A 12571-nucleotide genomic window follows, 5' to 3' on the forward strand; every position below is an offset into this window, starting at 1 on the left:
GATGACAAAGACAATGTGGTCTTCCTATCCTGAAATACGTAACACACACAAATCATTTTCAGAGGGATTTTATTAAAAAAAGTTTCCAAATACCCCTCGGGTAATTTACCTGCAGGCATCTAAAAAACAGAGTTGCAGCTGTTTGCCCTCTAGGGCAAGATTCTACTTGCCATAGGCATACATTTACACACACACACACAGACGTTTTCCTGGAGCCAGAAGGGTTGGCTTTATTGGCCTGAATTTGTCCATAACAGGCTTAAAAAGAAAAAAAAAGTCATGGGCATTCAGAACTGCCATATAGCTGAAACACTTGATGCCCTTAAGGATCATTTGCATATATCCTGTGTACCTCTAATACAAAAGGTTTAAGGAATCACACAGTGGAAACTCTAGCTTGGCTAGATTTCTCTCTCTCTCTTTTTTTTTTTTACTGATTGGAGTAAGAAGGGTGGAAGGAAGCTCTGTTTTAATAAATCCCAGAATTTTGCAAAGGACACTTACTACAACCCCCCCCCCTCCCCAGCAGAGGAGGGAGCAACTTTAATGGCTGTTGCTCAAGGTGTAGAGGCAGTCTGCAGAACCAAGGATTTCGAGGTCCCTTTACTGAAAAATCTGTCCATTGTTCCGGAATGGTTGCCCAACTGCTGCACTCGGGAGGTAGTGTGGGTGGGGCAGTTATCTCTGCATCCTCATGCCTGGCTAGCCATCACCCATATTTCTTGGGTGCAGAAGAAGAAAAGAGGCTACATTATTCCCTTTGTTTTCCCCCAACCAACAAAAAGAAAATCCCCAATATTCAACCCACTCAGGGGAAAGACTGTCCAAGGCACATGGTCTGTAACAGAGGCCAACCTTCACATCACTGTTTTGGAGATGAGCAGATCTCCATCCAGACAGACATCACGGCAGTAGTCTGTTATGTCAACAAACAGGGAGGAACCAGCAGATATGCATTATACCTTGAAGACATGAAGGTATGGCAGTGGGCAATGTCTTCTCGATGCTTTTTGGTGTCAGTGCACATTCTGGGGAGCACCAGTATCTTAGCAGACAAACTGAGCAGGTCTGTTCTGCCCCACGAGTGGTTCTTCAGCTAAGCAGTGAGATAAGTGATTTTCAATCAGTGGGACTAGCCATGCCCTGCTCTTTTCAATACCCTCTTGATCAACAGGTGCAGCAGCAACTTTTCCCCGATTCCCCTAGAGGGTCAATCACCGAAAAAACCTCTGGTCCACACTTGGCCCCTGGGTCTTCTCTACACCTTTCCACCCTTTTCCCACATTTGTACAGAATGCCATCTGGAGCAAGGCAGCAGAAATTCTCATCGCCCTGTTGTGGCCCCATCAGTTTTGGTTATTTTTTCTGTGGCCTCATTTGAAATATCCCCCATGGGTGCTGGATCCTCTTCCAGACCCTATTTCCCACTCATCTGGCTAGCCTGTCAGAAACCTGAAACTCCTGATGTTAGCCACATGGTTTCTCTTATTCCAGTAATAGACAGGGATGCCAAGCCTTCAGTTACCATCTTACCACCATACTTCAGTTTTATCATCATCTTAGAAACGCAACACTAGAAAGTTTTACAAAAGTAAGTGGAAAAGGTTTGCTGTCTGGGCTTCTAAGGGCTTACATCTCTTTTCAGCACATCTTCCTGTTCTATCCTGAATTTTCTTGCAGGTTTATTCCAGGAAGGTGCCAGTTTCTCAGTCATTACAAGTTCAACTAGCAGCCCATCCACTTTTCATGTTGACAAAATTCACAATCCTGTCGCATCCTTAACGTTATCTAAATCATTCTTAAAAGGAAAATTTCTGCTCAGACTCCCTGTCAAAGATCCAACTTCCCCCCTTAGAATGTTACACTGATGCTTCAGGATTTTCCAAACCACCATTTGAACCAGTGGCATTTGTAGATTTGCAGTTTTTGTCTTGGAAAACTATTTTTTCCAGCACCTGTCACCTCTAACCTGGAGAATTTCTGAAATTCAAGCCTTGTCTTGAAGGTCTCCCTGCTTGATCTTTGAGAAGGTAAATGTGTATCCCTTTGGACTAACCTTAATTTTCTTCCCAACGTAGCTTCAGAAGGTTCTCTGAATCAGACTATTAACTTAATTTTCTTTCAAAATTTCTTGAATAAAGACAAGCATGTCTTGCACCTGGTAGACGTACACAATAAGTAGAGATTTTATCTACATTGTAACAGAGTTTAGAAAAAACTATCAACTTTTTATCTCCTCCTCAAAGGCCAAGTTGGGGCAGGGTGTTTTTAAAGTGACATTGTCCAGGTGGGTGGCTGCATTGCATTGCATTTGTCTACAGAGAGAGAGGATTAGTACTACAATGCAAAAACCCAAGGCTCATTCAGCCAGAGCAGTGGCAGTCTCTTCTGGCTTCTTTGCTAGAGATCCCAGTTGCAATTTGTGCTACAGCTACATGGTCTACAGTTCATACCTTTGTATCTCAGTATTGGTTGGGTATACAGTCAAAATGTCACGTACCCTTTGATTCCACCATCCTCAGGAATATCTTTGCTTCAGAGCACCCCAGAGGTGTAGCTGGAGATTCTGCCCCATTTAAGTCTAACAGAAAATACAACGTTGGATATGAAAGTTACATGTTTAACATAATGCTAGGTCTTTGTTGTCTTTATCCATTTGGCTCAACCTCCCTCCATCTTTCTTGCCAGAATTGTCCACACATGGCTCCCGGCTGACTGTTTGGACCTGTCCCAGGGCCTTCTCATATTTTCAGCCACTACACTGACTTTCCCCATAATCAGGATATAATAGTGTTCTCTTGAGTCTGTTAGGTAGTTTGCCCAGTTATGTCTCACGTTCTGTCTGAGGTATTGCAGGGAACAAGAGGAAGTTATGGGTAGGAAATGAGCCTGAGCCCCAGGTCCAAATGCTTGGAAAAAAACACAGATCCAACATTATGGTATGTACAGAACTTAAGCATAATCCACCACTGTGTGTTTTGAAATATGTGGCATGTTTTAGACTGCAGTTTTTATCCTTTAGCAAGGATGCCAACTTGAGCCTTAGTTCTTTACTAGTCAGAAATTTCTGTGTATATTAGCTGTGATGTAGAGGGATAAAAGGAGTTCAGATAGTGGCTCAAACACTAAAACAGTCAGTGTGGGAGTGGGGAGGAGCAACTTATTGTCATTGCGCTCACTCAGTGTAGGTCTGTCACTTCTGGATGAAGACATGAGGCCACTACCCAAAATAGGTCACAGGTTGAGAAGGGCAGTGGGTATGGCCACACAAGCTGGTGACTGCTCTTGCAGGGTACTTGGTGGGAACATGCATGCTTCTTTGGTGGGGTATAGATAGCTCATGAGATGATGCAGGTGCTGACATCACTGGTAGGGGAAGAAAGTTAAAGGTGGGTGGTTGGCATAATGGTTAGTGTTTACCTTATAGATGGAAGTTGCAGGGTCTGATTCTCGCACAGAGTAATTGGCTAGGCTTAAAATGTCCCCGAAAGGCAGCTAGCCTAGTACTAATCTACAAATCTATGAATTCAGTTTCTATGAAAAGAAATACCCCTTATGGCTGCCTGGGTGACTGTTAATGCTTGCTCGGTAGGGAAATGAATGGTTTGTGGTATCTCTCACCCCCATTGAAGAGCAAGTGGATACCATAAATCCTGCCCAAGTGGGGAATGAGTGGACAGCCAAAGCAGTTGTTTGATGGCTGGCAAACATGGGAGGTACAATTTTATATATATATATATATATATATATATATATATATATATATATATATATATATATGTAAAATAAAGTTTCATTGAGTATTCTTTGAAGACACTGTTTGCATTACAGTGAACACGTAGTTTGAAAATTATTTGCTATAAACCAAAGTGTCAACAGTCCTAGGGAAAGGCTCCTTTCTCGTGTTAACTACTATAATTTTTTTAGCTTGTACTTCAGAAAGAGCAGGTCTCCCGTAGAGCTTTAGTTAAATGTTTGCCCCTTTTATCGTTTTGTCTACTCCCACTTTAGCCATACACACACATTGGACTTCATCCATTTTTTTTATTATTATTAGAATGCTATTTATCAAAAGTGGCTTTATAGCTCTCTGTGGTTCTGTCACACTCCTCAATGCACTGAGCTTTCCAGGGTGCTGAAGTACCGTCTGTTGCATAATTAATGCTTCCCACTGGGTGTAGGTGTTGCCTGCATATTGCTGACTTCCCACCTCTTTTAGTTTTTAAGTAAAAAGAGATTTTTTTTTTAAAATAAAAATTCCTTTTTATTCTGTCGCTATAAAAAGTAAAAAGAAAAAGGAAGGTGACTAAAAATTTGCAAAAGAAACGCAGACAAGCTGATTTCTGAAAAGCTTTTGAGGTTGGTTTTGCTGATTCCTGCTGCTACTTCTGACACCTCATTACCAGAGTTAGCAAAACCAACCTCAAATGTTTTTCTGAAATCAGATTGTGTGTATTTTGCAAATTTTTTGGTCTTCCTTAATTTTTGCATTTTAGAGTGAATAAGAAGCTTTCTTTATTACAAAAAATCTTTTTTATTTAATATTTTGTCTAAACTGTATATTCCATAGAAGGTTGCAGTGGTAGCAAGCTGAGGAGGACAAACTAGACACATCTGTCTCCAGCTCCTTCTGGGTTATGCCAAGGCATTCCCAAGCCAGTTGGGAGATGTAATTGGCCAGGGGTCTTCCTTCAGTGGGTCATTCCTGATGCATTTCCTGTGGTAGGCATCCTCGCATGGTGCGCAGACCATGTCAGATGTCTCCTCTCAGTCCTGACGAAAGTTGCTGTACTTCAAGATTCTTTTGGGCTGCCAAGCTCCTCACTTTTATCACAAAGTTTGCCCAGCAGCTGTACATGAGATCCTGCTTTTCAACAGTTGTCTGTGATCTCATCTCTTCAGTCACTTACCAAAGTAGATGAGCTAGGCGAAGATTGGGACCAAAGATCAACCCGTCAGGCATGGTACCTGCAGTACTGCCTCTTATGTTCCTATTCACTGGTCAGTTTGCAGTACCTTCTGTACTCATTCATGCAAAGATACTTAAGCCATTAAGATACTTAATCCATTACTTGTGGTAGTTGCTTCTAACTTTATCTGTAGAATGCACTCCACATTGTTCCTGGAGAGAAACATGGCATCAGATTTAGAAGTGCTGATTCTCATCCCAGCTATTTCATATTTTGCAGTAAATAACTGCAGTGCATGTGGAAAGTCATTATCTTGAAATCAGGAGGAGAGATGCAACTCTTTATTCCCCAAGGAGAACATTTTGGATTAGTGGTCAGTGATGGACTTCATAGTCATATCATCATACTTGAGTACATTTGGTCAAGAATAGTTAAGCTATTAATTAGTCACGTGATGGTGAGTTGGATCAGATGGCCAGGATATCAGCTGGACAAACCCACAGAACTCCCAATATGTAGTTAGGATGTTTTTGCGCACCAGGCAGGCACTACAGGATAAGTTCAGTTGCAACCCTCCAGAGGAGCTTGTACTGTATCCCAGAATTAATCAAAGACATGGAGTCCAAATTGACTATATTTAAGAACTCAGTAGTTGAAGCTGCTGCAAGGAGATATTGACAAAAGTGGGGTTTATCATGGAGTTAACCTGAGGACTCTTAAACCAGCCATGAGAGAAAGCGTCAGGTTAAAGAAAGAAATTGTCGATACTGTAGTACTGCTGAAGAATTCAGATGTTATCCAGTAAATGTCAGCAGGCTAAGAAGACAGCAGAAGTTTTATTTACTGCAGCAAAGGCTCAGGTGTGGGAAGTGTTTGATGAAGCCAATGAAAATGTCTTTAATAGGGTTTCTGGCAAGCCATTCATTTAGTTGGAAGGCATAGGTGGACATTATCCAGGCTTTTCTCAGCTAAGTAGAGAAATGCTGGCTTTGACCAAGGACGACATTAGGTGATAGAAGCACTTTGAGGAGCTTATGAATTCAATGAATGAACCATTTCCTGGAGAGGCAGCATAAGAACATCTAGTGAGACTGAATCCATTTTTGTGGACTAGCTCACTGTTGTGAGTAAAAGCTGCCCAATGTCAAGTTTGGAGGAATGGATGAGATTTGGCCTGAAGCTTTGAAGATGGTGGATGTTAATTGGATTTCACTATTTAATGAGCCTTATCAGTGTTATGTAGGAGACAGGTAAACTCCCTCTGGATTTGAAAAAATGGTATGGTGGTCTCCTTTTTCAAAACAATGGACAGGTGGGTGTGCTCCATTTACAGCGAGATCACATTTCTGAACCTCCATGGGAATGTCTGACAGGACGCTGAAAAGGAAAAAAATGTCCAATGGTTGAGCTGATTCATGAAGAACTGTATGCATTCTCCTCTGGCAATGGAACAATAGATCAACTCTTTGCCCCTGCATGGTTATCAGAGGGGTTTGAAGAGTTTGCCATTTCTGTCCACATGTGTTTGTGGACTTGGAGAAGATGTATGATTAGGTACCCTGAAATGGTTTGTGAAATATTTTACAGTAGCATGAGATTCCAGGACCATGTTGTGTGCCATTCAGTCCTTGTACTTGAAGCATAAGAGTTAGTTCTGCATTCTTAATGTTAAAATATATTCAGAGTATTCATAGGAATCTGTCAGGGGTGTGCTGTTCTCTCTTCCTGTTTGTGATTTTCATAGAAAAGGATAGCAAGGCATAGTTGAGATTTGGGAAGAATTCACACAGTGTACTACACTGCTCCCCTGCTGGCCCTGGTTAGCCCTCATGCTGCTGTCCCAGCTATTCTGCCCATGCCCCCCATATCCTTTTGTTGATCCTGCCTAGCAGACCCTGACATGTTCTAATGTTGGGTGTGCCTCCCAACTTTTCGGGAGGAAGTTTGGACATTTGGCAGTTACTTGAAGCTGCTAGGACATTAGAGGGTATGGAGCACAGCACCCATCACTTGTATTGTGCTGATGTATATAGTTCAACTGGTTGGGCATTAAGAACTTGAGAATGCATCTACCGCAAACCCTATAGAACAGCCCACTTTCTAGCCATCTCACATGCCCACCGTGACTTTTTTTTTTTTGCTGTGACCTCCACCCACCATGCCTCTGACCCACAAGAGGCCCAGGACACTAGTCAAACTTGTCACCTGGGCTATAGTGTGGGCTTTATCCCTTTACGCCATCAGTGAAGCTACACATTGGACTACAGTTGTGTAGTAAAGATGACTGAAAGCATAAACTTGCTCATATTTGATTTGAATGCATTAATTTACTTGGTATTTTATAGTTACATCAACATTTTTCCAGGGCAGCCACTTGTCTCCCCACTTCTCATTGCTGCTTCATGTCTTGTTATAGGAGAATTGCTTTTTGCATGACAGCCAGTATTTTTGTGCTAGTGTAGAGCTCTCCTTTGACAAAATTTGTAAGCTGGTGACTTAATTATCCCCAGGTGTTTGTGATTTGATGTGATAAATAAACTGCATCCTTTTTTGTATTATTCTCTTGCAGTCAGTGGTAGCGACTGTGGATGCTGCTGTTGCACACTGAAACTATTTAATCTTCATGCAGCTACACCCGAGATTATATTTTGTAAAGCACTAATGATCAGAAGAAGGTACAGTAAAAAAAGAATGGTCAGAGGAGACCCTGTGTCCACCAGGCAAGCTTCCACATATACTTAATACACTATGGTTTGTGTGTACCTACTTTAGGGTATTAAAAACATTCTTTAGAAAACAGGCATTGTCCTCCGTTATGAAAAATATGCAGGCTGCATGTCATTTGACTATTCTGTTGACTTGTTGCCCTTTGGGAGAGATTATTGATATTTATGTAGATCTGCAGTCTGTTCTGGCCTTCCCCGCTTCAACAGTTGTGAAAATACAGTCTTATGGCTTCAGTTGATTGTGTGAAATGCATACTATCTTTGCCTAGATTCAAGCATTTGACATGAAGAAGCTGTTATTGATGCTTGCCTTTCACACCAGGTTCTTGACATCTGTAGTACTAACAACAAAAATTGCACTCTGAAATATGAACAGAATGCTTTATTTTCATTAATTGCATTTATTTATATGTTTGGTTTTCAGCTTAGGCTAGACTAATATGATAGTTTTTTGTTTTTCAGGTTCTTTTCTGTTTTCAGTAAGTTATTTTGAACTAAATGCTTTCTTTTTTCATGATAGGTTTATAGCCAGAATGTACCTTTGGCTCCACTTTTGTCTGCAAGTCTCCCATCTTGCGTACCAGTTAGTCAGCCCACAGCTGAATATATAATGCAAGGCAGCCATCCTTTGGTTGGAACTGTAGCAGGGCAAGTCTTTACCTCAGAGCCAGCTTTTCAGGCTGTTCCTTCTGAACCTGCAGCACAGTCTATAACAACAGGAGACTTTGAAGCTAAAGTCACAGAAGTGCATCTGGAGGAAAAATCAAAGAATGCAGAAGTAAGCAATGTGTTCTGTACTAGAACTAGACAACTTACCCTTGGCTGAAAGAGTGGACTCATTGCAGCATTCCTAGTTAGTATTTGCTTTACCCCAGCTTGTATCCCCAGTTATTTTTTCCAGTTCTTTGTCCTTCAGCCCACCTTCATACAAGTAAGCACATTCACCTAAAATGTGTTCTGTATATTTCTAAAACTCCTAGCCATTTCTTAATTGCAGTACCTTGTGGCTTTTGGAGAGTGTAATAATTTAGAAATATTAAGACTCACCTAGGATCAACTTCTTTCTTGACTGTGTGCGTGTGAGATTTAGGAGGTTAAAAATTGATTTTCAGTTTTATTGTAGTACATTAAGCATTTCAGCTTTTTTTTTTTTTTTTTTTTACTTAATTAGGTGTTAAAGGTACTAGGTTATTTGAACAGACCTCGCTGTTACGCTGCCCAAGGTCTGGGGGAAAACAAATCTGCTTCCCAAAGTTACTCTGCCCTTTAGATAATTTCAAGTAATGTCTAGAGTAGGCCATATTGCATTGTATAGGGTGCCAGGTAGGGCAGTGAAGCCCACTGATGCAGTAGGACTGCTTTATAATTCAGCAGAAAATAAAGTATGGAATAAAGTATGGTCTTTCTTAAGGGGGCCCTCTGTAGTGGGTGAACACTTGGGAGTACATACTCCAGTACACTCCTACGCCTTCTAATGCAGCTTTTCTTAAAAATCTTGACATATGACTTCAGAGACTTTCTGTAATAGGTGGTGGTTGAGATTTTCTTCTGGTATCCTAACTGTAGCATAGTTATCAAAACCTGTAGATGCCACCTTTTGGGGGGTGCATGCATATTCTAGCTTGGTACATCAAGCACCAGGCTTGGAGGACTTGCGTATCCTCTGCACAGTGCGTTTCTTTAACATAATGATTTTTGGTCTTGATTCAGATGTACATCAGTGAAATATTTCTACATTTGATGCTCAGAATATTTGGACTTTATAAGTGTTGGTGGTTACCACTAAACAACCAGGAATTGCATCTGCACTGTTTCTAATACTTATGGGTAAATTACTGAGCATGAAAGAGACTCATAAATGCCAGTGGTTTAATCTGATCATCTATCCTCTTGCTTCCAGCACCAGCCTGCCCATGCCTGTTTTTGGAGTAGCACTTCTGCTGCCTATTTTGAATGTTATGAGCCCTTGAATCCCCCCATTGAAGACTTGATAGCCAAAATCAATATTTGGGATTATACTCCTTTCACCTCTCTACGGGTCAAGAAAAGCTCACTAGCTAAGGATAGGGAAACTTCTGTGGTTTGTCTTTCCCTTGGGGATTCATGGCTTCACTTTCAGTGTTGGATGTATTTGCACATTTTTAATATCTGTTTTGCTCTTCCTTTGTGGATTTGAAAATGTAATATTAGGGAGCACTGTCTGGCATCAGATTAAGGCCTTCCTTTGTCCTCTCTTGACCTGTTTGATGCCTGCCCACTGTTCAAACAGCTGATTGCATTGTGAGTTCAAAATACCTTCTGCTGTAGATAGACGTGGCAGAGTGTTTGCCTCTCTTTGACTTCCCTTGGCACAGAATAGTTAGGATTTTGTGACTTTGTTCCTTTCAGTTAAAGTAATTGTATCTCCCTTCCTTGTAGCTGTCCCTCTTCCTTGTAGAAGTGCTTGGGCTTGCAATCCTGTGTAGACAGAAAAGGACAAAAACAATATTATGTGTGTATGTGGAGGGGGGGGGGCAGTCGAAGACCTCCAGGTTATTTTCCTCCTCCAAACCTCTTCTGAAGAATGCCATTGTGTCCTGGAAGCATTCAGATTTTACTCCTGCTTACAGAAAAGGCTTACACCCTCTAAACATGTGATAGAATAGAGGTTGTGTTCTTAGTAAGCATCCCATGGCAAATTCCTGTGTGGTCTGTGGTCTCCAGTATGGGTATCTGGCACCACAGCACTCTTCTGTTTTTCCCAAAGGTAAGGAATGCAGAATTCTGAAATTTTTAGCAAGAGGGTATTTTTTCCCTTTTCCTTTCCATCTGTCATTCTGACAGCTATTCCAGCATCCCATGTCCTTTGCTGAGTTTACCAGCACTGCAGTCAGCCCTTGGTCTAAGGCTAAGATTTGAGCTGGAGACATCAAGGAGCTTTTTAAAAAAATTTTGGAGCCCCTCGGACTTCAGTCTACTGGCTCCCAGTGCCCCACATCTACAGTTGGTCTATCAGCCATCATTATAACCCTCCCAACTACTCTGGTATTGCTAGGGGTTGGTTGTGGGTCCTTAGGATGTCCTGGGGGCTCGGCTGTTTGTGTTACCATCCACAGAGTTCATTTATTTGCTGTACCTACCTCCCCTTTCCCCACACTCCTCAACTACATATGAGGGCATCTCCTTTCTTTGGACCACACCTTCCCTTAGGGAGCATCATTGAGCACCCTCCCACCCAGGGCAAACTTGCTCATCTCTAACTGCCACTCCTTCACTCACCTGAGCAGCTAATTGATCCTGGGTCTTGGGTCATAGGGGCCAGCAGGTGTGTTAAGAATATCCTTGGGGAGGGTCATTGTTGTCTTCCTTAAAGCTGGGGATTTTTTGCACCTTTATGACCTAAGCACCCCCCCCCCTTACAGCTACCATGGTTATATCTGAGAGGCAGGCATGCAGTAGACACGTGGTACATTGCCCCACCTTTGCTGCAGATCAGACATGTCTCCACCCCTTCCATCTTTGGACCACAACTTCCAACATGAGGTCCCCAGCATCCACCATGGATCTTTGCAGGAGATACCTACAAGTCTTCCTTCCAGCCTAGGGATGCTAAATCCCATCCTTTTCTGCTGTTCCGTCAGTCCCTCAAGCTGCAAATCGAACCCAGGTCACTTGGGCCCTAGTCAAGACTTTATCCCTCTGTGCCACTAGAGCGGCAGCAAAAAGAGTATTCTATTGTACCACTTTGGAATTTAAGACCCTGAACTCTTTGTTGCACCCATCTTTGGTCCTCTTTTGTGCACCAGGCAGTGGAAAACCTGTCCAGAGTTCTCTAATGCTATGGTCATGTGTAGGGAAAATCGCTCTTGAAGGCTTCGTTTGTGTATTTTCATGTAGTAGACATGTTTTAACTGCCTTGCCTTCTGAGTAAGGAGGCTGCCTGAGGTATAAATGTCTTCTTGATATCATGATTCTTGCTTTTTTTCCCTTCAGGGATAACATTGGGTAAGTCATTTAGTTTGTGATGCTCCAGTAAGAGGTTCTTTTTGAGTAGGTTTCCTTAGATATTGAGGAAGGCCAGAAGAAAGAAGTAGCAAGCACTGACCACACTGGAAGGTCCCTTTGTTGCTTCCAGCTTCCTCATCACCCTCTGAGTAGACCCACTGCTCATGGGGGGAATAAAACACGCCATTTTATATGGTAATTCCAAGCAACAGATAGATGGTAGTCGTATTGATCACTTCTGCAATAGCTTTAGTGAAATGGGTTGTATCCTGCCAAGGATGGAATAGTCCGCCAGCTTCCAAAGTTTCAGGGCACCTTCAGTGTACCCAAACAAGTCAGCTCGAGCTAAGCTGACTAAAATCACAGGTTTGGATGCTATGCCTTTCAGAGCTTTCCTGCCATTAAAGAGAGCACATTGCCTTGGACTTTCAAGGAACAAAGGTCAGCTTGTGCTGTTCCTTTCTGGGTGGATAAGTTCCCTTGTGGGGGAAAGCCTTTCATGTTAACAAATTGTTGTTTTATTATATTTTCCTGTTTAGGAAATTTATTTTTAAGCTAGGAGTTTGTGTTTTAAAGGACTGTCATGAGACTTAACTGTCCTTTTAAACGTGAGCACACTTTTTTCCTGTCAGTTTGAGTTGTTTAAAGTAATTGAAAACCAGTTTTTCTGTGCAGAAAGTCTTTGATGTGAAGTTGTTCAGTCTCGCCATTCATTCTTTACTGATGGGTTCGGAGCCAATCCCTCGGCTCTGATATGGCCAGTTGCAAAGCTCGAGGTCTAAAGATAGCTCGAGGCCAAGTCCCTATCCCATGATGCATCTGGAATTACCTCAGATCTAGTTTGCCGCTGCAACAGATCAGAGGTTCTGCTTTAGCTCGGGCTAGTACAACTGCTTTTTTCATTATTAGAAAATGTTTGCTAGTTTATAGTTTAAAGTATTTTAGTAGAGT

At 42.0% G+C, this 12571-nt stretch overlaps 1 protein-coding gene across 4 annotated transcripts in view; it reads left to right on the top strand.

The window, feature by feature from the left end:
• The window catches only part of PHRF1 (PHD and ring finger domains 1), a 1670136-nt gene that overhangs the window by 1214472 nt on the left and 443093 nt on the right, over positions 1–12571 (top strand). For 2 of the 4 annotated variants that reach the window (XM_044059136.1, XM_044059135.1), the window contains exon 11: positions 8157–8414. The exons of the other annotated variants lie outside the window; for them this stretch is intronic. In XM_044059136.1, coding sequence (XP_043915071.1) covers positions 8157–8414 — 258 coding nt within the window. The remainder of the gene's footprint in view (positions 1–8156; positions 8415–12571) is intronic. 4 annotated transcript variants of the gene reach the window in all.

The sequence above is a fragment of the Protopterus annectens genome, chromosome 17.part0 (genome assembly GCF_019279795.1).
Source record: "Protopterus annectens isolate FY-2018-M chromosome 17.part0, PAN1.0, whole genome shotgun sequence".
NCBI lineage: Eukaryota > Metazoa > Chordata > Ceratodontiformes > Protopteridae > Protopterus > Protopterus annectens.